The sequence below is a fragment of the Diuraphis noxia genome, unplaced genomic scaffold (genome assembly GCF_037042655.1).
Source record: "Diuraphis noxia isolate RWA-SAM2 unplaced genomic scaffold, SU_Dnox_SAM2 contig0004, whole genome shotgun sequence".
NCBI classification, from domain to species: domain Eukaryota; kingdom Metazoa; phylum Arthropoda; class Insecta; order Hemiptera; family Aphididae; genus Diuraphis; species Diuraphis noxia.
In genome coordinates, this window is record NW_028301714.1 from 47,550,781 (window position 1) to 47,576,037 (window position 25,257).

General features: G+C 26.3%; 4 protein-coding genes across 6 annotated transcripts; 1 reads left to right on the plus strand and 3 right to left on the minus strand.

The window, feature by feature from the left end:
• Positions 1 to 258: 258 nt before the first annotated feature.
• Positions 259 to 5,630, minus strand: LOC107164852 (transcription factor E2F5-like). The gene is made up of 8 exons (XM_015512827.2): positions 5,218 to 5,630; positions 4,937 to 5,046; positions 4,348 to 4,456; positions 2,770 to 3,057; positions 2,584 to 2,674; positions 947 to 1,021; positions 571 to 615; positions 259 to 485 (listed from the first exon to the last, which is right to left on the minus strand). The coding sequence occupies exons 1-8, from the start codon at positions 5,404 to 5,406 to the stop codon at positions 367 to 369; spliced, it is 1,026 nt and encodes a 341-aa protein (XP_015368313.2). The 5' UTR covers positions 5,407 to 5,630; the 3' UTR covers positions 259 to 366.
• Positions 5,631 to 7,140: 1,510 nt separating this feature from the next.
• LOC149056135 (uncharacterized) lies at positions 7,141 to 9,067 on the plus strand. Its single transcript, XM_089227526.1, has 3 exons — positions 7,141 to 8,071; positions 8,134 to 8,354; positions 8,438 to 9,067. The coding sequence occupies exons 1-3, from the start codon at positions 7,516 to 7,518 to the stop codon at positions 8,768 to 8,770; spliced, it is 1,110 nt and encodes a 369-aa protein (XP_089083652.1). The 5' UTR covers positions 7,141 to 7,515; the 3' UTR covers positions 8,771 to 9,067.
• A 2,664-nt stretch (positions 9,068 to 11,731) lies between these two features.
• Positions 11,732 to 18,569, minus strand: LOC107164863 (ATP-binding cassette sub-family F member 2). 2 transcript variants are annotated; one of them, XM_015512847.2, is made up of 13 exons: positions 18,409 to 18,569; positions 17,927 to 18,066; positions 17,189 to 17,395; positions 16,931 to 17,119; positions 16,727 to 16,867; positions 16,476 to 16,602; positions 15,477 to 15,579; positions 15,313 to 15,408; positions 15,008 to 15,187; positions 13,959 to 14,099; positions 13,704 to 13,895; positions 13,442 to 13,645; positions 11,732 to 11,953 (listed from the first exon to the last, which is right to left on the minus strand). In XM_015512847.2, exons 2-13 carry the CDS (start codon positions 18,063 to 18,065, stop codon positions 11,822 to 11,824), a joined length of 1,851 nt encoding a protein of 616 aa, XP_015368333.1. In that variant the 5' UTR covers position 18,066; positions 18,409 to 18,569; the 3' UTR covers positions 11,732 to 11,821. The 2 variants fall into 2 exon arrangements, with proteins under 2 accessions (XP_015368333.1, XP_015368334.1); XM_015512848.2 differs by lacking the exon at positions 18,409 to 18,569 and adding an exon at positions 18,256 to 18,397.
• Positions 18,570 to 21,331: 2,762 nt separating this feature from the next.
• On the minus strand, positions 21,332 to 25,137 carry LOC107164848 (ras-related protein Rab-18-B-like). Of its 2 annotated transcripts, XM_015512820.2 has the most exons (7): positions 24,994 to 25,137; positions 24,697 to 24,896; positions 24,143 to 24,249; positions 22,935 to 23,052; positions 22,670 to 22,861; positions 22,181 to 22,303; positions 21,332 to 21,842 (listed from the first exon to the last, which is right to left on the minus strand). In XM_015512820.2, the coding sequence occupies exons 3-7, from the start codon at positions 24,208 to 24,210 to the stop codon at positions 21,741 to 21,743; spliced, it is 603 nt and encodes a 200-aa protein (XP_015368306.2). In that variant the 5' UTR covers positions 24,211 to 24,249; positions 24,697 to 24,896; positions 24,994 to 25,137; the 3' UTR covers positions 21,332 to 21,740. The 2 variants fall into 2 exon arrangements, with proteins under 2 accessions (XP_015368306.2, XP_015368307.2); XM_015512821.2 differs by having other exon boundaries at positions 24,697 to 25,088.
• Positions 25,138 to 25,257: the final 120 nt, after the last annotated feature.

Below are 25,257 nucleotides of genomic sequence, written 5' to 3' on the forward strand. Positions count from 1 at the left end.
AATAGCCAGTAGGCAGCTTAAGTCTCAACTTATCCGAAAAAAATTAGAAAAATCTACGATAAACAGCTAGAAAGAAACTAACTAAATATTTTCGATGCCATAAAATTAGTAGTTACCTTTAGTTTAGATTGTTATCATTATTATTATTTTTATGAATTTTACATTAATTTGTAACTTGAAATGTCATCAAAAATTCAAAACTCACTTTTCAAATGAACATGAAGAAAAGCAATAATTCAAATAAAAAAAACAAATTAATTAAAAACACAATATCGTAGTAATTTATTAACATGGTATATTAATTAAAACATTCAAGTGATGTAATCAATATTTTTTAAACATTTTTAAAATAGGTATGAACTTTAATTATTTAGGTTTAATATCAAAAGCTTCAAATGCACCTTCAGAAGGGTCAATTAAACATGGAAAAGTATTCACTGACGGAGGTGGGCTCAACCTGAAGATTGGATCATAACGTGGAGAAACTAAATAAATAAATAAATTATATTATAAATAATAATACTTTGTAGAAAGAAAAATATAGTACTTAATTATTATTTGATAACATACCTCTTGCATATGACTTAGGTTCATAATCATCTAATGTATCACAATCTATAAAATAAGAAATAGTATTTTAGATGTTTAAATAGTCTTATAAAAGTATCTTTTAACATTCTGTACATACAGATTACTATAACTGTGCCTCATAACTTAATAATGTTTGCCACGCTACTGATATATACTCATTAATAAAACATATTAAACAAATATCTAAGAACTGAATAGGGAAGTTTTTATTTTAAGGCATGACTATACAGTATTTATTTAATAATATAGCTATTACCAATAAAAAAAAAAAAACAGAGAAAAAAATGCATAAAGAAAATTAGAAAAGATAAAAATGCAAAAACAAATACATAATTATGTAAATAGGATGACTTACTTATATTTTTTTCCACTTGTTTACCTTCTTTATTAAGTACAATAATTTCTTCTATATCATCAGATTCGTCATTATCTATTAATAATATATACATTTTTTAAATTTAATATATTAAGTATAAAACTATCTTTTCATATTTATGTGCTAAACCTAATATTAAATTATATAAAAGAAATATCTTATTTTAAATATGACCAAGAGCACTAAGTTTAAGTAATTTTTTGCAAAAGTATGTAATCTTTATATACAGGGTGATTATTTTAAGTGGTTACACTAATTATCTCGAAAAGTATTTACTTTTTTCAAAATATTTTTTACGTGGTTTCAAGTTGTTAAAAAACCAACGTTTTTATTAAAAAATTATATTTTTAAATATTTTTATCCTTATCATTTTTTAAGTTTTTTACTTTTTTGAATGACAACAGAGTTTTAATTTTATATTCTAAAGCAGAATATTTTTCTAAGTATTTTGATTCATAAAAATCGAATTTAGGGCTTGTAGTTTTTGAGTTATAAGTATTTTAAGTATAGATTGGCAGAGTGGAGTGGTATGGGGTTACCCCGCAAAATGTTTGTCCACTACTCCGCTTGTCTAAACTTTAAATACATATAACTCATAAACTACTCATCCTAAATTCGATTTTTATTAATCAAAATACTTAGAAAAATATTCTGCTTTGGAATATGAAATTAAAACTCTATGTTGTCATTTAAAAAAGTAAAAAAACTTAAAAAATGATAAGGATAAAAAATATAATTTTTTAACAACTCGAAACCATGTAAAAAAATATTTTGAAAAAAGTAAATACTTTTTGTGATAATTAGTGGACCCACTTAAAAGAATCACCCTGTATAATATTAAACATTATTCAGCAACAGAAAAGATAAGAGCAAAATATTTTAATAATAAAATATTTTGTTATTCTAATTAAAAATAGGGGAAAAAGTGATTTTGCTATAACTTGAAGGGTAGGGTGGTTTGTTATACATTAATTGTTGAACACAAATTACAATATGTAACTTTAATTTCCAATAAAGTAATAAATGAAAATGGATGTTAAAATCAATTGGCATCAGTTAACAGTTCTTTTTATAAAAATTCTGCCAAAGCAGTGGCGGACTGGGCGACTGGGAGATATCGGGAAAGTTTCTTATATCCATGAACAATATTGATATTATTGGATTTAATATGTAATTTCCTCCAAATTTGAATTTAAAATGTGTGTAAGAAAGTTTTATATATATTTTTTAGATTTGTTGGTTATAATATGAACTATTTATGAGAATCTTTGTTTTAAATTTTCAATCCTTAGTTATAAAAACTGAACATTTCATAATTTTTTAATTACAATGATTGATTATTTTCAAGACTTTGATACATTTTGTCAAAGTTCAAACTTTAAATGCTAATATATTTGAAAAGCCGTTAGTATATTGAAGGCCTCTACAATTATGATTTTCCCGGGCTGTTTTTCTCCTAGTCCGCCACTGTGCCCAAGGGTAGGTGTCCTGCACCACTTAATTTAATACTTTTAAGCTGCGTCATCTAGTTTGAACGTAGATATCACAAATGCTCTGATGGCATTTTTGTAAGGATAATAAAAAAATAAAAAATGATATAAAATAATAGTACTTACTGTGTATAATACTAGTTTTTACATCATCAGAATAATTAGTGCGAGGTATTTTTCTTAATTTACTAATGGAGTCCGAAACACATCTTTTATTCTAAACATAAAATTATTAATGTACATATTAAATTTGTGCAAGTATTATTTAAAAAAAAAAATTCTTATATGAAACTAATAAATATATAAAAATACCTCAAGTTGACCAAATGCTTTGAATGAAATAAGATTCATGTTAACTGGTACAGTTTTAGAATTAAAATGTATCCTAAAGGGCATACTGTTATCATAGGGTTTAATACTATAGTTTCGATTAAATTTGGTTCTTGGTATGGAAATGCTAGCTCCTCTAAGTGCTTCCATAGGTTGTACAGTAAAAACTGATCGTTTTTCATGTTGATTGGAGATTTCACTACTCAATAGATACATGTAACGAGCAAAAGATTTTTCTTCCTTAAGTACTTTAAAATCACGACCAAGAATCTAGAAAAAAATGTAATATGCACATTACCTATATATATATAGCTAGCTTAGTAATATATTAATGCATAGATTTTGTTGTTAAGTTATTTATTATTTAATATGTATATAATGATAATACAATCAGTCTCTAATTAAATATGTATTAAATAAAACAATAGATGGAGGGATCAACATAGGCTATACAAATGTAAGTATATAAAGCACTTTCTTTATAGTTTTAGAAATAATTAATTCTTGAACTTTAATTTTTAGTTACTTGCATGACTTTGATAAATTTGTTTAGTCATCATTAAGCCCTAGATAACCTTAATTTTTCATAAAATACAATTATATAACTATTTTCCAGTTCATAAAAGCATGTCTTTTGGATTGGACCAGATTTAGAGTAAATTTGTAATTGGTATTGATGTTTGTAAAATTTAAAGATCTGAATAAATATATATATATTATAATTTATATTCTTCCCTAATTTAAAAATCATAATGAAATTAATATTAGATAATCAAAAATATTAAAAACAATAAGGTATATTATCCTATGATCTAATTATTAAGTTGTAAAATAAACTAATCAAGTTGTTAACTTGTATTAATACAAGATATGACAGATTGCATAGTAATATTTTAATAATAATCAAATAGAACATGAGTAAATGCTTAATGTTGTATAGCCTTCTTTTGTAAATAGTACATTAGTACAATCTAAATTAGAATATAAATTTGTCACCTAGAATTACTAGTAAATATACTGAGTTCAACATAAAAAGTAAGCTCAGTGTCAAGATGATCGCTTTACTACACCTCAAGTGTACAGATGGTTAACTTGATGAGGGGGGGCAGATGGGTGTTGCTTGAATTCCACCTGACAAAAACTGGTCTCTGCTGAGCTTACTTCTTATATAGAACAAAGTGTAGTTGATACAATTTAAAATGTTCAAAGGAAATTTCACTATATTTATGTAGCTAGGTAAACAATTTAAATATTACCAAAAGTTGAAATAAAAAATTTACTTAACACCTAATAAGTTAACAGAAATATTTTTTATTTTTTATTAAACCTCAAATTAAAGATATTATTTTAAATAGCTCTATTTTTGTCAATATTTATATTTAAAAAAATTGATAACATTTACAAATGATATAAAATCATAAAATTAATAAGTAATAGGTAACTATTACAATGAAATTGTATCCACTTGTATTTGAATTTTAAAATGGTTGATTAGAAAATAAAAGCATAAACTCAATCAATTAATTTTAGTGTAAAATAATTTTATCATAAACAATTTACCTCTAATTGCTTATCCAGAATATCTTCTTGCCACTTTAAAGTTTGTATTTCTTCTTGAAGTTTTGTTCTTGTTGCAGCAGTCTTATCATCTTCACTTGTTTCAACTCCCCTAAAAAGTAAATAATCATTTTAATATACAGTGTCCTACGGAGATCTGACTAATGAAATAACTTTTGTTATAATCAATATTTTTTACAATTTTTTTAAATATCAATATTTTTGTTAAGTAGTAATTTATTTAACAAAAATATTGATATTTAAAAAAATTGTAAAAATCAGCTATTTGACTTAAATAAGTATTTTTACCATATACATTTTTCTGAAAATCAGATTTAAAAATTGGCTATATTGAATATTTTGAAAAAAAAATTTATACATTTTTAAGTTTTTTATTTTCAGTTTAAAAAATAAAAAATGTATTCTAAAAATGTAGCGCAAGTGTCTATGAATTATATTTAAAAGAAATTTTTTTAAATATTGATTAGAACAAAAGTTATTTCATTTATCAAATCTCTGTGGAACAACCTGTATTAGAATAAGAGTTCAAAAAGTCCAGGTATGGACATTAACTATTTGAGTATTTATTTACCTCCATCTAACTTGATTTTTGGTCTTTTTTTCTATTAAACCAATACCTTCTAATACATTTGTAATATCATAAATTCTTCGTTTTTGTTTAACAGCAAGCATTGCAGTGGCCTAAAAGGAGCAAATGGGTAATTTAACATTTCAAATTGGTAGTTTATTATTTAATTAAAACACATATTTAAAAAAAAACAATAGCCTTTAAAATGTATTTTATAATCAAATAATTAAGTTTTTTTTTACATTTTAGAGTCTAGATAAATAAAAAAATAACATGTTAATTACTTTGTTTAAATGCATTACTCCATCTGGAGAGTTTCGAAGAAGATCAGCAAACTTAGTGGCCAAGTTACCCAACGATTTTTCTTGCCTGCCTTTGCCTAAAAGCATATCTTCAACAGACATTAATTTTGACAATGATGAACTTTCCTCATCACTGCTCTCCACTAGTTCCAAAATGCTTTGATCGTCCATATTTACTTGAACTTGAAACGTAAAAATACTTGAAACAACATTTATTTTCTATAATTACTGTACAATAACTATATGTGAATTATTATTAAGCTATGGTAAAACTTAAATTATTGCGAGTATTACGACATAGGTAAGTAGAGATATAAGAAATCATATTATTTTATTAACTTTATTATTGTTGATATTTAAAATTATTGTGGAATTGTTATGTTCAGTGACAAAGCATTGCTAAATAATTGTGAATACAGATAAGAAAAAATTGCTTTTATCGTGGTTGTTACCATAAACTAAGATAAGGTACCTATGGTGAACAGATTGCGCCACCTAGACCCCCATCCAAATAGACCTCTATGATCTAAATTAGTAAATTCTGGATGACACAACAGGTTCTAAATTCTAATTGATAAGGAATCTAACGCCTAAGCCGTCTAAGGTCTAAAGAACCATAGGGAACAAAGAACAAACTATTAAAAAAATAGTTTGGAGTTTGAATTACGAAATAAGATTTACTATATAGTTTAGTAACTGATGCCTTTTTGTCAGTTTGTCACCGTTTTTATATAAACTAAAACTTGTAAATTCTTTATTTCGGAATAAGAATCTAGAAATTATAGACTACAGTTTTCATTTTTTTCCTAATATAAAATATTTTTTTTGCTTCTTAGTTCTTGAAATACACATTTTTTTGTGTTCCTCTACTCATTTTTTAGATTCTGAACGAAGTGATGAATGTATTGATTTTACAATGATGTGTGTTTTTTGTTTTTGTTTTTGTGTCTGTGTACAGCATAACTAGTCTAAATAATGCTTTAATTTCAAACTTTGGGGTGGTTTCCGATGTAAAAGTGAATACCCTTGGTGCATTATAGAGGTCAAAAGTAAACATTTTCCAACAGTATTCTTTTCAGAATTTTTACGCAAAACCAGTTTTCGACCAAATCAATTTTTTTATATGGTTGTAATTCAAAAACTAATCACTGTAATTACTTGAAATTTTCACCAAATGTTTATGTTAGTGTTATCTATATACAGTTTAATTTTCACAAATTTTTGACTTTTTTTGAGTTATTTATAGACCACTGAAATTTGAAGTGCCGGTAAAAAAATGTTGGACGACCAAAAAAACTTGAAAATTTAATACAAGGTTCTTTATGAGTTGTTCTTATTGTAGCTAAAAAAAATTAAAAATCGTAAGTCACAATTTTTTTTATAAGCGTTTATATTTCAAATTTTTACGAAATCAGTCGAAAACGCGAAAATTTGCAAGTAATTTTGAAGTTGAAAAATCATAAATTTTTTTGTGTTTATAACTAAGGATTAAAAATACAACACTAAGTTTTCCTTCAAGTAGCTATAGAGAAAACTCAAAACATCATTATAGGAAAAATTTTAAGTGCGTTTGAATTTTAAATTTTTACGAAATATCGTACCTAACGATAACGATTTATCTTCAAACGATTTTAAATATTTGTAATTATTCAAAAAGTATAAGTCGTAGATACTTGAAAATTTCACAAGTTATTTAGATTGGCAATTTCTTTACATGATTTAATTTTCAAAATATTTTGGCTTTTTTTTGAGATATTTATAGACAATTGAAATTTTCAATTTTTCTGAAAATTTTCTTTCGAAGTATCGATAAAAATTTTTTGGCCATATCAAAATACTTGAAAATTTAATACAAAGTTCCTCATAAGTTATTCGGCATAAATGCAGTTTGGTTCCCACGCGAATTTTTCGATTTTTTTTTTTCCAAAATGTGTGTTTCACGACACTGAATACAAAAGTCTAATTCCAAAATTCTCGCAAATCATTATTTTGGAAGTTATAGCCATCCAAAGTTTGCGATTTCACGTATTTAGTATTTACGCATGCATGCGCGCAAACCGGCTTTAGATACCCACTTTCTTACGTTTTCGTATTCTCGCCTCTCATTTATATGTTATTTTATTTTATTACAATATTATCTAAAGTAGTTTGATGAAAAATGTTAGATTATACCCTATAATTATATTTTTGTAAAAGTTATATTTAACTTATTAGTTTTATGTAGATATCTACCTCATTATAATTTTAATTAACGAGTTTCAAAAGGCAATAGAACTGATAATGTTTTATTTTCGTTTTAAATATTACTTTTTGAAGATTGCTATGTTAGTACCTACAAGCGTACTCCAGATCACTACAGTTTTTGTTACAGTTACGACAACATATCATTTTAAAATGACATCTATTAATTTTATTGAGTTGTATGATATATTTGAGCATAAAACCAATGGCCCCGTCTCAATGAGTGTTATACAAAAATTGCAATCGTGGAATTTGTTAGCCCGTGATGGTGTATTAAAATGTAAAAATGGTCATTATTTACAATTATACAGCGATATACGTTCTTTAGACGGGTTTAGTTGGAGATGTAGGGCACCTATAAATAAACAAAAAAACAAATGTGACTATTATCGATCGATTCGCATAGATACATTTTTTCATAAATCGCATTTGTCGTTATACCAAATAGTATCGTTTGCATATTTGTGGTTAGAAAACGTGTCACTGTCATTTATTGTTAAACAAATTCGAATTTCTCAACATACTGCTGTAGATTGGTCATCATTTCATAGAGAAGTCGTCTTCGAGGCTATGATTACGAATCATAATAAGATAGGTTAGTTTAAACTTAAATAAATCATTTTTTTATAGTATTAAAATAATTAATTCATATAATAGGTGGAGTCGGACAAGTTGTTGAAATTGATGAGTCCAAATTTGGTCGAAGAAAATATAACCGCGGGCATCGTGTAGAGGGGCAGTGGATTTTTGGTGGTGTTCAGCGAGAAACTGGGGCTTGTTTTTTAATACCCGTAGAAAAGCGAGATAAAGATACCCTATTAAGAGCAATCAATGATTGGATCTTGCCAGGGACTACAATTATCAGCGATTGTTGGAAGGTAGATTTAGTTTTTACTATGTGGGCTGTGCCGAGGGATATTGTGGTACTGAGTTGTGATATTGTGTTATTTTGTTTTACTAGAGTTATCAATGTTTGGAGGATGAAGGGTATGTTCATTTAACAGTGAATCATTCCATTCAATTCAAAAACCCAGAAACCGGAGCACACACTAATAATGTTGAGGGAATGTGGCGTCACGCCAAGGCTTCGCTTTCCCAATATTGTCGTAAAAAACGGTTTTATGGTGGATATTTAGCAAAGTACATGTTTTTGAAAAGGTGTCGTATATTAAACATTGAACCTCTAACGGAATTTTTTAAACTTGCTGGTGAGCTGTATAACTCAAAAGAAAACGATGTTTTGATAAGTGATGATGATAAAGACTCTTCTTCTACAGGAACGGATGACGATTAATAAAATATTGAAAAATTTAAATAAAATTAAAATTGCAAAAAATGTTTGTTTTCAATAACCCTCCCCATTCAAGTTTGATTTTTTAGCCCGGGGGGTTTGAGGGCCGAGCCCACATTCAACGAGAGGTCCGTAGGACCTCGAGTTTGGTGACTGGAGCTGGCAGGCGGAGGGAGCTACTTATACTTATTTTACTTTATCTGGCCATCAAGTCCGGCGACCGGAGCCGATAGGCTCCGGGAACCGGGGGTCCCTTGAATTTAAAGACATGAGTCATTTGTGTTAAATTAGTTTCAGATTACTTGTTAGGTCATCAGGCTGCCCGCAGGGCAGGGACGCTCTCCCCCCCGCGACCCCGGAGGGGTCGCCCCCCCCCCCCCCCCCTCCCCCTCCCCCCCAGGTTTGCTATTTAAGCCCCGGGGGGTTTGGGGGCCGAGCCCCCATCCAACGAGAGGTCCAGAGGACCTCGAGTTTGGCGACCGGAGCCGACAGGCGAAGGGAGCCACTTATACTTATTTTATTTTATCTGGCCATCGAGTCCGGTGACCGGAGCCGATAGGCTCCGGGAGCCGTGAAGTTTATTGACTTTAAGACATGAGTCATTTGTGTTACTTAAGGTTCAGTTTACTTGCTAGGTCACTTACCTACAGCGAACGTGCGTATATATTGGCGATGTGCACGGCATTAAAGTAGTGTTGCGCGTATATGCGTATAAACATAAAATCGCAAACTTTGGATGGCTATAACTTCCAAAATAATGATTTGCGAGAATTTTGGAATTAGACTTTTGTATTCAGTGTCGTGAAACACACATTTTGGTAAAAAAAAAATCGAAAAATTCGCGTGGGAACCAAACTGCATTTGTTCCAGTTATTCTTATAGTAATTAAAAAATTATAAAAATACAATGGCACAATTTTTTTTAAAAAGCATTCAAAGTTTGAATTTTGACAAAATACATAAAAATCACGAAAATTCGCAAATTATTTTAAACTAGAAATTCATAAAGTATTTTCCTTTTAAATGTTAAATCTAAGATTTGAAAATTTAACACAAGGCTACTAATATATTTTTACTATACCAATTGCAAAATAAAAGAAATACATAGTCACAATTTTTTTTTTACATGCATTCGAATTTTAATTTTTTAAGCTAGAAATTCATAAAAAATTTTCTGTTTAAATCTATGATTTGAAAATTTACAATAATCTATAATAATATACCATAGACAGGTAAACCATCTCCGTTCAGAATCGTTTTTCGTATACAATGATACCTATCATTGCATTCAAATTTAACCTACCCTAGTCAGAGGTCCACCCCACCCCCTAATGTACAGCAGAGCGATACCCACTTACCCGCTTTTTTTTTTTGTTCATTATTTAATTTCTAATAGATTTTTTGCATACATTTTTTTTGACTTAGATAAAATTGGAAGTAAGTAGGTATACTGATTTTTATGAAATTAATCATTTAATAAATAAAATATAATAAATTTCTTTTTGCCATAGGTTTATAGGTATTATTATCATAGGCGTGTCCACGGGGGATGCAGGGTATGCACCTGCACCCTCTGCAATTTCAAGTGGCACCATGAATTATTAAGAAAAATTATTCAAAAAAGGGGGCTAGGGCCCATTAGCCTCTTGGGTACGCACCAGGATGCACCCTCTGCGTCAAAGGTCTAGACACGCCTATGATTATTATGTAATTAATAATCATAAATTTTTAGATATTTTAGAATTTACCGCATTCATAATGACATAGCAATACCATGGTATGTTTTGTTGTATACATAAAAATTTAAAACTAACAATATTATGTTCTACTTTACATGCTTGTTGAAGTCTTATTCTTCACTGCAGTTATGAGTGTCAGTAGGTAGGTGCAACGGAGTAAATCAAAAAAAGCTTGAATATGTTGTAATTAAAAAAATATTCATTGTAGGGTCTTAAAATCTTTTTCCTCTAAATATTAAAATATGTATATTATTATATTTAACTAAACAGGTAGTTTTGAATATACATTATGTTTATCATAGTAATATCTAAATTATAAATGCATTTCAATTAAATTATAATTTACATTTATACAATAAATAGTATTATTTGTTACATTATTATTTGTGTTTATGATAAATTACCGTATGGTACTACCATACTGAAATGTATACAACTCTCAAGAGATGGTATTAGGCGTAGTTATCACTAAGTCGTAACAATGTTCATTGTTTAAACAAAAACAAAGGGGTCTGCACTTCATAGTTCATGGTTATGTAGGACTCAACATTTAGGAAGAGGTACATTGTTAATTGTTATATTATTTCACATTTTTACTGACAACTGACAGGAGATTAAAATGTTTCACATCAAGACTCATAACTCAATTATTTGGTTGACTGTTGTGTAAATTGTCGCCGTGTGTTCCTTATGAAACTTAAAGCTAATGTTACTATAAAATAAATAGTAACAATGAATCAATTAATGCTAATATAAAACAAAAGACAGGAGGTATTTTTAATTTTAATTATATTATTGTCACAGTGTATTTGACGCCAAAGGGCCTTACAAGAAAGTACAATAAAGGTGTCAAAATACATTTCAACTTCAATATCGATAATTAAAATTTACTCAGAGTTTGAGTTATCTTAAAAATTAAACATATCATATATTTTACAATTATTTAATACCACAAGAATATCTTGTTACACAATTTTTACCAATTTTTAGGGATAAGCGTCTCAACAGAAAATTATTTATGTGGCTGATTTTCAGATTAATAAAAATAAAAATGTTTAAATTGAAATTTGAAATAATTAATCATAAAAGTATATCTTATCAATAAACATCAAGCTCAGCAAGTTATTATCATAATAAAAATAATAATTTATAACCATGGCCATTCAACAAGGTCTTGACAGTATAAAAAACTTAATTTGTTCGCAAACATTTAAATAAAAACAAAATTACAGAATATAAATTGTATTATATTTATTGTTTTTGTTTATAATATTCCAAAGATGTGAAAGCAGAAAAAATATAATTTGTATAATATTTTAACGTTTATTAGAAGCATTATCATTGTTATTTTTCAAAATCTTTTTTTTCAAATGTTCTTTGTAATCCAAGATAGTTGACTCCCATTTAGTGGCTTTACCGTTTTCACAAATCCAGATTTCTTCAGCCACCTGTTAATTAGAATTCAATCTCGATTATTGATAGTTGAAAATCAAATGTTTACAATGCTAATATGATAACAAAATCTAACTCATGTAGAAAATATGTAACATCTACTTCAGGCATTGTAATATAACAACTATTTCAAGAAAAATAACATCAGCTTATGTGTTGGTAATTTTTACAATGTTTGATACATTACTTTAATCATAACTATAAACTAAGATATACCGAATACAAAATAAATTGCCTTTACCAATATTATTGAGACTCTGTCCTTCTCAAATGGTGGCAAGATAATTAGTACTTAAATAGGATTGTTCTGAGATATTAGGAGAATAAAGATTTAATGCCATATATATAACACGGGCATTTAAAAAGTGCAAGTAATGATAGCAAGTTCAATTATAGTACATTTGTTTTATATTAGGTATACCTAATCAAGCTTATAATTACAATTATAATGAAATCACATTTCAAATCGCAAAAATAAAAACATATCACAGATTTCTGCATGTTCAAAAACAAACATAATTTGACAAGCAACATAAGTAGAAAGAGTATATACTATATATTGTTAAGATATAATTTAAAAATAAATCGATGCAATATCCAAAGGAAACATTGAGTATATTTTAAGAAAAGTTAAGTAACAAATCTAATAAATTTAATTGTAATTTAAGATTAAATAAAAATGTAGCCTAAATCTCAGAAAATCAAATTGATATATTAAGTATTAAAGCATTTTCTTTCCCCTAACACTTCAATTAAATTTTTTACTTACTATTTTCAAAATAAGGATAACACTACATGCCACTAGCATAATATACAGTAAAACTCATTTAAGATGCTCTTTAAGGGATCTCACTAGAGCATTTTAAGCGAGAAAACATCTTATGCGGGAATGAAAAAAAATGAAGTAATTGAAATAAAGTTAATTTTTTAATTATTGAACATAATTTAATGGGCAATATACTAATAAATTGTAATTACATACAAACATATATTTTTTGCTAATAAATTTAATTTAAAAAAATTAAAACGAAATAATGATTATATAATTGTGAACAAACTGTACTTACTAAATCTCATAATACGATGAAATACAGTAAAAGTATTATAAGAGATAATGATATTATAAAACTATACAACAATAAGAACATGTAAACAAATAAAATTTCTATTTTTACTTTCACAAACCTACTAAAATTTATCGTAATCTGCTAAACAAAAGTGTTTTATCAGAAGAGATAGAGAAAAACCCAGCGTATTAACAGGTTGTTTTTACATTAACTAGTATAGAAAATATCTAGGGACCGACAAAAAATAGCGTCTTAAGCGAGTTTTACTGTATATTGTGAGAATTACTGATCAAAAGTGATTTCCATTACATTTTAATTGGAAATAATACTAATAAATTTAAATAAAGCATGGCTATATCAAACCCTGGACATGTGTTAACAAAAACTAAAGATATCAAGAAATAAAGGTAATCATACTTGAGAAATGAGTCTGAAGTCGTGGCTAACTAAAACCATTCCACCATCAAAATGATTTATAGCATCAGCTAAAGAATCAATTGTCTCCATGTCTAAATGATTGGTAGGTTCGTCCAGAAGTAATAAATGAGGAGTTTGCCAAGCTAAATAAGCAAACACTACTCTACATCGTTGACCATCACTTAGTTGACGAATTGGGCATACCTATTAAAAATGTATTTAAAAATAACTTCTTATTCAATTACTTAAAAAATTAACTAACTTGTTGTCTTCCAGTTAAACCATAACGTCCAATAATTTTACGCATTTCTTCTCGCTCTTTTACTTCTGGGAAAGAGTTCATCATGTATTCTAGAGGAGATAAATCTAAATCAAGAAGTTCGTGAAGATGCTGATGATATCTAGCTATCCTTAAGTGGGAATTTTTACGAATCATTCCTTCAGTAGGAAAAAGCTAAAATGATTAAAATATTTGATATTAATAAAAAATATAATTTATTACAATTAATAGACTTACTTCGCCATAAAGTAATTTCAGAAGAGTACTTTTACCAGCTCCATTAGGACCTACCAATGCAAGTCTTGTATCCAAGTCAATACCAAATTCCAAATTCTTATAAATATAAGGTGAATCATCACTGTACCGGAAACTCACATTCTAATGAAAAAAATTTTATTAAATTTAAAAAAATAACAATTACTACCAAACTTTTGATAATAACATGTTATGCACGTATAAAATACAAATTAACAGAAAGAATTTTACAAATATTTATAAACTTTATGCAGCTCAACCAGGGAGAAAAATATGGATGTCATACAGTTTAGAATTTGTAGAAAAAATTTGAGCATCATTCATTCGATCATAAAAAAAATTATATTTGTTCAATTTCTCCGGTTAAAAATATTTAGTCACGCAAAATGAAATAAATTGTTCAATAATCTATTAGAAATTGTTTAACTTGTTTGGTAGTTTCAAATATGACTGAATTCAAATAATTTATCATAGAAAAGTAATGCAATAATTATATTTCAGTATAAACATACTACATGGTGTGCAATTGTAAATATTAATATGATACATTTTTCAAGTTCAATGTTAACATATACTATTTATGTTACATAATATGTTTCTATTAAAACTAGATATTTAAATTATTTGAAAAAGAAAAAATCATATTTGACCACTTAAAAAAAAGATAGAAAATGTTATTATCATATTTTAAACAGTTTTAAACTAATAAGAACTTAATAATAACATCTTTAGACTAATACAATTAGTTAATTAGGCTATCATAATATTTGGAGACTAAAATTCAACAAAGTATAATGGGTAAGTTTTAATAAGGTTTTTTAAAAGCATTTTTTTTTACTACTAAAGTTTTTCATAAAAACTTTTTTTTTCAAATTACATGCTAATAATGGTACATTATATCTAAATTGTACTATTTCCATACCTACAATTAAAAAAATGAATTCAAACTTAGATAGGAATGGACCAATTACAAATAACTGATAACAAATATTTGCTTACACAATTATTAGGTTAATTTTTTTTATTATTACCTGAACCATGATAACTGGTGGTGGTATAGTTCCACACGAAGGAAAATAAAATGTAACTAATTTGTCATTTGTTACTTTATCAGTTAAACCTTGTGCAACCATCTTTGCTAATGTTTTTTCTTTGCTCTGAGCTTGTCTAGCGAGTTTAGCACTTCCATGACCAAAACGAGCAATATAATTCTAAAAAATACATCATTTCATAATTTAAGTTGGGTAAGAAGTTTTATTAACTATAAGTGTATATTATTGTTGTATGCACAATAAATAAAAGTTACCTAAATCATATATTCTATGATTAAATTTACCTTCATATGAGCAATTTGATCTTGTTCCCAATTGTATTGTTTCATCTGATTTTCAAGTTGCTCTTCTCTAGTACGAACAAACGCATCATAATTACCCTAAAATTTTTAAAATTAATAGTTATATATGTTCTACATTTGTTTTTTTACAAATATTTCATACATACACCATAAGATTTAAGCCTTTTTTTATCCAAGTGAATAGTATTAGTACATATACCATTCAAAAAATCTTGAGAATGTGATATTATTACCAAGATCCTCTTGTACCTATAATTATATATAATATATTAATAAGCTGGTACTGCAAAACCATAATAAGGAACAAACCTTGCATTGTACTTTCAAGCTTTAACTAAAAACATTAAAAAGAACTTATACTACAAATAATTTTAAAATGTCCATACATTTTGGCTAAATTGAATTTATAATCAATAAAAAAACTTGTTTAAAATGTATGTGCTTTTTGAAACTGTATTTTGTCAATAATATAAGAATATTAATAAAAAAAAGTCAAATGTTTACACAGATTAAAACGAGTTTAAACTATATATAGAAAATGTTAATCGAAATAAACAATTGGTGAAAAATTTAAGTGTCTAAAGTTTATTCATTTATGAGATACAATAAAAATACAATATCAATTTTGACAAAAATTCTTGTGTTTCCTTAATTTGACAACCCTAAAATATATATACATTGAAAAATGAATACCTATATGTCTCAGCTAAGAATCTATAACTAAGTATGAATCACCACAAGAGCATGACAAATCTAATCATCATATAATATAGTTTTTAAGTACAAATATTTAAAAATCATAATTTGAATAAATTTGTTATTGGTCCTCCAGACGTACTATTATGTCCCTTTATTTTATAATATTATCATTTGCTGATAACCATACAATTTAAGAAAATCCTGGCTTGCATTATTCTAAATTTCCATATTAGATTATGTAAATCTAAAATTTTGTTCAAGTAAAAATGTAGTGTTGATAAATTACAGAGCTTAAAATAGTGTAGAAGTGAAAAGATTAGAACTATGCCTAGCATATCTCTGTGTAATAGTCTAAATGGTACAATCCTAATATTAGATGAAAATATAAAGAAATACCTATATACTTGATTTGAAATATTTTAAGATATTGACCATTTAAAACTTACGATTTCAATTCTTCTTCAAGCCAGACACAAGCATCTAAATCCAAATGATTGGTTGGTTCATCAAGTAACAGCAAATGTGGTTTGACATATAAAGCTCGAGCTAAAGCAATTCTCATTCTCCAACCCCCTATAATGCATAAAAAAAAATACAAATATAGAAAATCAATTTATATTGATAAAAAATAGATTTTCAAAATAAAAAAAAATATATAAAACTAATACTCTAAAAATTTAAATATAAATCTTATTACCAGAGAAATCTTTTGTTTTTTGATTTTGCATGGCTTTAGTAAAACCAAGACCGTGTAAAATATTAGCAGCTCGAGCTTCAGCAGTATCAGCACTAATGTCATCCAATCTTTCATAAACATCCATTAATTGTTCTTGTGATTCTATAGTTAAATAATAAAAAAATATAGTTTCTTTTTAATAATAAAAAATTACTGATTATTTACCATCATCGGGACATGCTATTAATTCATCAACAAGTTTTTCAAGCCTAATTCTTTCTTGATCCACTTCCATAACACATTTGAGTGCAGATTTTTCAGATGCTGGCATTTCTCTAGTCAAATGAAAAATATCAATTTGTTCAGGAATTGGTACTTCTCGATTTCCTAATACTGATAATAGAGTTGACTTTCCTAGGAAAATAAAAAAAATTTGCTCTATACTAAATTAATTCTTATTTATAACAAAATAATCTCTCTTACCACTTCCATTTAAACCTATTAAGCCATAACGGCGACCACAATTCAATTCCAACATAGTGTCTTGTAATAGTTCACAGCCATGGAAACTTATTGATAGATTATCAATCTTAATATCCCTAGATCTAGGATGAGATGCTAAACTACCAGTACAAGCACGAGCTTCAGCATTTAATTTTGCATCAGCTTCCAGCTTTTTACAGAGCAATTCTAAAAGTAAAATTTTTAGATTAATTAATAATTGGTTAAAGTTAAGGTTTGTATTAAATTTGTATCTTATTGTATTGTAATAATTGAATTATTACATTACAGACTAATTAAAAATTTTTAATCAATAATCATAAATATTATTGCCATTTGAAAGTGTAAAGCCAACATTTTAATAGTATAAAATACAGTTAATATATATGTCTATGCATACCAAAAGAATAATAAGTATATTTTGTGAAACAATTTAAGAAAGCTTATTCTTAGAAATCATATTTTATGACTTTAAATGTTTTGTGTGGACAGATACACTATACTTAGTATTGATAGGTTGGTATAGTTGTAAACATAGTTATATTGAACTATGATCATTTCTAAAATTATAATTTAAAATTGGATTTGATCAATGATTTTAATGAACTTTAAAACAGTATTGAAGTAGAACAACCCAGCAATTTTTCAAATTTCAATGTTAACAGGATCCTAACGTGAAATAATCAAATTCATAAAATATAATATGTTAATAAGTATTACCTTCTTCACTAATAGGAACCACTTCATCACCATTTGATACTCCATTACTGTCTTTAGAACCGGCTGGTTTAATATTTTGTCGTGCTTTAGCTGCATCTTTCTTTTTCTGCAGTTGTCTTTTTTTCGCGTCAGATGGCATCCTAAGCATAAAAGTTAAAATATAGATTGTTATGTTCATACATATACAAACTATCATTTTTTTTCAAGTAATTAGATACAACAGGCATTTTCACTGTAAAATGAATAATTATATACAAAGTATGTGAAAATAATCACAAATTATTAGTTAAAATAAATACTGCAAGTACGAAGGTACAATAAGTTATTACTTGAAATGGAAGCCATAACCAAGTATCAATTACAGTTACAATTCAAATGTATTAAATTGGCTAACATATTTTATGTTACATTACAAATTATGAGTATAAAGTAGAGCAATGACACGAAACTATGATCGTTACAAGTTGACGACATACTAATACCTGAATACAGTTGACACAACACAAAGAGGTATTTAAAAATGTATTTTCATAAAAATAGAAACGATAATTAATAAGTAAGTAATAGAAAAGTAGACGTATCGAACTTTAAAAAGTAAGACACGAGCTTTTCCAATTTTTAAAACTAAGGCATGAAGTTGCGTACAATATTTAGCAAACGATAAGAAACTAACCTTAAAAATAAAACTTAAAATAAAATTTAAGAAAATAAAAAAAAAATTTTCAGAAATTATTTATACATAGAAAAATTATATTATTCATATTATAGTCATATTTGTAAAAATGCATTTATTTTACTGTGAGGGTCTAATTTTTATTCAATTTTAAATTATACATCTATAAATTCAATTTTTTCCTCCAAGATTTTGTAATTAAATATTGTGTTCTATGATATTAATGTCAATCGGTATGAAATCAAACAAAAAGCGGGAATTCTTGAATTCTTCAAGTCGAATGGTAAGCATTTTCGATACGTGATGGTGTCGTAGAAGCACAAAACAATAGTTAAAGCAATTTTCCAAAAAAATACTTGCAAATAATTAAAGTAAACTTTATAAAATATTAATTTATGAAAAAGCACGTTGTATTTAAAATATTAAAATAAAAATCGCAAAAATAACTATTAATACAAGTATAATTAAAAATGTATATATGAACAATTCTGAACGAAAATGGTCTGTCAGCTTATATTACCAATTAGTATATTTTTAATTTTATAATATAACTGTTTTAAAATAATTTATTTTACAATTAGTTGTACAATACAGAGTGTCCCGTGAGGATATACCCATAAGTCGTAGAGACTAGAGAGGGACTCGACATCCGGATAAAAACCAGTTTTTTGTCATATTATCTACAGAGTGATCCATTTAAGTGGGTACACTAATTATCTCGAAAAATTTTTTTTTTTTAACATTATGTTTATGTTTTTCTAAAACCGTATAATATTTTAATTTTTTTCACTCTTATATTTACTGGTGAAATCATTCGTAACTTTTGATTTTCAAATGGAAACATGTAACAAAAATATCATAATAAATTAATAAAACCATTTTTTTGATGAATTTACATGTTAACATTTTTATTTTTCGTTGATTGATTTGTGAGATACAGCTCCTATATTTTTTTTTTAAATTAAAAATAAAATGCATCATGCATGTAACCCTTGTATATGTGAGTCAAATAAATAAAAACAGATTTATGATATATTTATTATCTCAGGAGATATCATAACAGGTAAATCCTCACAAGACATACTGGTTGAATTAGTTTTGGTAAAAAAAAAAAAATGTATTAGAGAATATCATACTGACATTGTATGTTAAAAAAAATAACAAATAACTTTAAACATTTCAAGTACCCATCCACACATATTTTTAAAATACAATAAAATAACTTGTTAAAATTGTTATTCCTATTCAACTAATTTCATCCAAATTTCACATATTTTAATATTACAAACGAAAATTTAACAATAAAAAAAATAAAATTTTATAATAGTCTAGGACTATCAATAAAATAATGTAGATATTTTAAAAAAAGCTCTAGAAGTCGAGTGCTTAAGAATTCATTTGAAATTCTATATTCAGCCTTAGATTATTTTAAACACAAATAATTAAATACAAATTAATTTTTAATTTTTCGAAATAGTTTTTTTTGGCCAGCTAAGATTGTCTTTTGTACCACTGAGTACCTCCATGCCAAATGCATAATTAGAATAAAAAAAAAAATATAGCACAGAAAATTAATTTTAGTACTACGTGAAAAGCAGTCTAAAATCCTCATTCATCAGATTTAAAAATTTAGTAATTTATTAACAATCAAATATCTCCTGGATCATTAAGTATTACATTTTACCGACAATGTTTATGGTTGAGGTTTATATGCTAAAAATTATCTCCTTTCAATTTGTAAAATTTAAGAAAGGCTTAGATAATGATAAATCTATCTAACCCTCCTCGGATTGTCCATCATTGTTTCATTTATTATTTTTCTCTGAGAAACGGCAGGTAATACAGAAGGTAACATGTATAAATTAAATACTTATTCCACACAGACATAAAGTGATAAATGGCGTATTGAATAGATAAAATCGATAAATTACTGCAAGACTGCAATGTTAAATTATGATGGACAGAGACTACATTTTTTATGATACCCTTTTACCACCGTTAATATAGAGATTTTCCAAAATTTGCAATTTAAAACGATGCTCATACAAGGACTGAGATTTCAGCCAAACATATTTTAATGAGTAATAAAGAATTCTGAATAAGTATGTAAAGCTTAAAGCTACTGACTACATTAAATTGTCTCAAGATGCTTAAGCCCAAAACATTATTCACAATAATTAGTTTATTAATTATTAGAGATTCCCTAAGTTGGATAAAGTTTAAAATATTAATTTAAAAAGTTAAAGTCCTGTTAAATTCAGATAAAATAATATAGTATAGATACAAATGCTGAACACTTCAGTTTAAAATCTCCAGAATCATACACCCAAAAAACCATTAACAATAATATTAAACTATTAAAAAACAATTAAACAGGGGTTTTCCATTAGTAGCTGGTCAATAATTTAAAAATCAATACGAAAAAATCAACTAGAATTAAATAAATGAAAAAAAAAAATGCAGAGAGAACGCAGGCACCTGCCGGCAAACACAATTTAAAATAATAATAATACTGAACATAGAGGTAGAATAATTTACTATTGAATTCAATGCATCCATTAGTTATTACAGTCAACTCATAAACAAGGTTTGAAAACCGGTAGATTGACTTTCCCAGTTTCATAATAATTTAACAATAATTGAATTAACATAATTAATTCTGAATTCATCGAAAACTAAGATAATCACTGCAAAATAAATGCCAATGGAAAAAATAATTATAAAATGATGCATTTTTAATAAATTATGATTTATTATTATTGCATAATATAGTATACATAATTAATCAATTGATTATATATATAAATAGTACTATCTATAAGCACAGAATAATTATAATTATTCTGAGGTAAAAGTAAACAATAATAATAATATTATGTCTATTTCATTAATAAAACCATGAATTAAGTTAAATAATTTTTGAATGTTAACAACCAAAAATGTAACCTTAAAATTATTTTTAAGTGCTATAATACAAAACAAAATAAAATATTAAGTGCTAATTACTTTTATAAGTATACTGACACATCTGTAGCATATTTTTACTATGCTACAAATAATATTTAATATACCTACAAAGTATTAGACTAGTTGTACAGAAACACAATATGACCTTACATAAATATTTTAACAATTAAATAGTTAACAATAACAATATTTTTGCTCCGATACTGAATGATCATCATTACACCGAACCACATTGGAATCTTCAAGCTTTTCCCATAAGCTTGGTGTATTTATTATCTATTTTGAAAATAATGGTATAATTTATTATATAAATACATATTTAGAGTTAAGCAATATGAATCATTTTTTTCTGATATTACTTATACTAAAGAAAAATTTGATATTTATTACACAGATCAATTATTCAGTAGAAAGTGATTTTAAACATAGATTATTAATTAATGGTTAAACAATAATAATAATAACAAAAACAGAAGTTCACTCTTACATCTGTTTTTTAGCCATAAAAATAAATTTTAAAATTATTAATATTTTATTATTTAGTTTATTTATGTTAATAAGATACATGAAAAGGAAATTAATAAACCCGAGTACTTCATAAATAATTTACTTACTTTTCTAACTAATTCTTCAAAAGCCATATAAACGCCTTCTTTGGTTTTTGCACTAGTTTCAATAAATAATGTTTGATGACGACGAGCAAAAGCAATACCTTCTTCTCGAGTGACTTGTCTTTCCTATAATTAATAATTATTGTTTATATAATGAACATATTTATAATACATATATCGATATATTAACAATTTAAAAACAGTATTTAATATATCCAAATTATATTGTTGAATCATGTTTCATAAAAACTTTGATGGTGAAACTCATTAGTTAAATACATACTACATACATACATACTAGACATAGTATATTTAACAAAGCGTATTATAATTATGAACAATATGCTATTTTTTTTTTAAATTTAGCATATAAACTGCAATTCATAGAATTTAAAAATAAATATTCAGTAATTCTGTTATAATTTAACAAATAAAACATAATTATAATAATTATTATACCTACATATTGTATATAATATTATAAACATTAACCTTATCAATTTTGTTACCAACAACCATTTTAATAATATTGGTTTTGGTAGAGTATCTATTCAGTTCATTAATCCATGTTTCTAAACATGTAAATGAATCTCGGTTTGAAACATCATATACAAGTACCGCACCTTGACCATCACGGTAATAATTTGGAGTGAGAGTACGAAACCTTTCTTGACCAGCTGTGTCCTAAAATGTTATTCTAAATGAATCTATTGGCTCGTATTATATTTAAATATTTAATAGATATTTAATTACTTACCCATAGAGCTAGCTTAATATTATTATTATCAACAGTTATTTTTCTCATTTTAAAATCTACACCAATAGTGACTGCATTGTCGTCATTAAATGTGTCATCAGTAAATCTGCATAACAAACTAAAAACAAATATACTTATATTGAATTGAATTATTATGTATGGTAATTATGTTAAACTTAAATATACTAGAAATATTAAACATAAAATAAATATAGCATAGGTGCACGCATATCTTTTTAGCAGAGCGGGCCAAATTAATTACAATTTAGATACTTAAACATATATTTTCATTTAAAAGGATGTGATACCTGCATGCATGTGTTATCTTTGTCTTACAAGAGCGTAATGTATACTGTCTCACGAAAGAAACGGGACCGTGTATCGACCAAAATCGGTCATTCTTGCGCATCCCCACACCGCAGCGCTACAACGATGACGACGATCATCGCTTGGTCACCAGCAGTCATGGTGAGGAGTAAACGGTGTAGCTCATTCTACATGCGCAAAACGGTCCCGTTCTTTTGTAAGACAGACTATAATAAATTTTACGCTCAGCAGAACAGGCGTAGCTCTGTTAGCTTAAAATTTAGAGTAAATTAACCTCTAATAAAATTTGAAGGTAAGATTATTATCTAGCAAGTTATGAGTATTTTAAACTTTAAAATTGTATATCTTAAAATATTCATAACTTGCTTTAAAATTAAAATACAATAAAAAACCTATGAGAAGCCCTAAATAATCTAACCTTTAAATTTTATTAGAGGTAATTCACTCTATATTTTAAACTAACAAAGCTTTATACGCATGTTTTGCTGAGCGTAAAATTTGCTACATTACGCACTTGTAAAACGAAGACAACACATGCAGGTCATGCAGGTATAACGTCTTGTTAGACATTATGAATATAATATAGCTATGACATTAATACCTATAATAAATAATAATTGCAAAAAAAAATAAAAATTTAGCAAGTTTATAATTTCAAATTATTTACCAATCTAGTACCTACATTGGAAAAATTCTTATAATATTTATAAATAGTAATACTCAATACAATCATTAAATCAATTTATTATTATTATTATTATTATAAGTATCTAATTTAACTATTGATATTGACATATTATTGTTAACTAAAAAAAGTATAAAAAATTGATAATTCTTAAACAGTAGATTAGTTTCCTCAATTCAAATCAAAAACAACTTACCATGATTTTCCAACTCCACTTTGACCAATTAGTAAAATTTTTAATGTTGTTAAAACTGATGGATCCATCAAAATTGTTTAATTAGTTTATAGGTATGTACTTATAACCTGTAATTAATAAAATTATCTAAGTTATTTATAATTATTAATTCAAATAATCTGTAATAGATTATGAATTAAAATATTTCATATGAGAAAATTAAATATTTAATAAAAATATAGGATCTTTAAATTAATTAACACACTATTAAACAGTTATAATTAATTGTACTCATGGAATACATCACAAAAGAATTCAAGTTATACTTGAAAGGTAAAGCATCAGAATTATTTTAATCAAATGTATAAGATGATGTTTAGATAATATTACACACTATCAAAACAAAGTATTTTGTATACAAAAATAATAATTTTAATATTTATACTAGGTAGTTATAAATACTTTAGCTAGAAAAAATTGCATCTCGTAACATGAAACATCTAATTTTCATACTCCAAAATAATACGATTTTGAAAGTAGCTAACATAGTAAAATTAATATTAAAGCAAAATTACCTCAATGACTTCTAAAACAACCAATTTTTTTCTGGTTCCAACTCCCCAGACACAAAAGATATTTCAAATGTTAATAACGAATAGAACAATAACAGATGTTGAATGTTAATAGAAAAAATAATTATAATGCGTATTTTATTGCGTAATGTGGAAATAATGTACTAATCAGCAATAGGTAACAGATAATCTTCTGTTCATACCTAAATTAAAGATATATTTGTGAATTACTATTAACAATTAATAACACATTAAAACAAGAAATTATAACTATTGATACTTAATAGATAGTAACTATACCACAGAATAAATTTCAAAAGTTAAGCGGGTGTGAACTGTGAAATAAGTAACTTAACTACTAGAGCAATAAAGCATAATATTCAAACTAGCCTTAGGCTTAAGGCTTTATCTTTTATCTATGAGTTAAGCTATAAAATATAATAGATAATGAGTGTTTATCAGATAAACTTTATTTACAATCACAGAACAATAAATTGTTCTGTGCATAAACATATATATACTGTTCTGTGTTACAATGATGTAGAGAAGATAAAGGATAAAGTG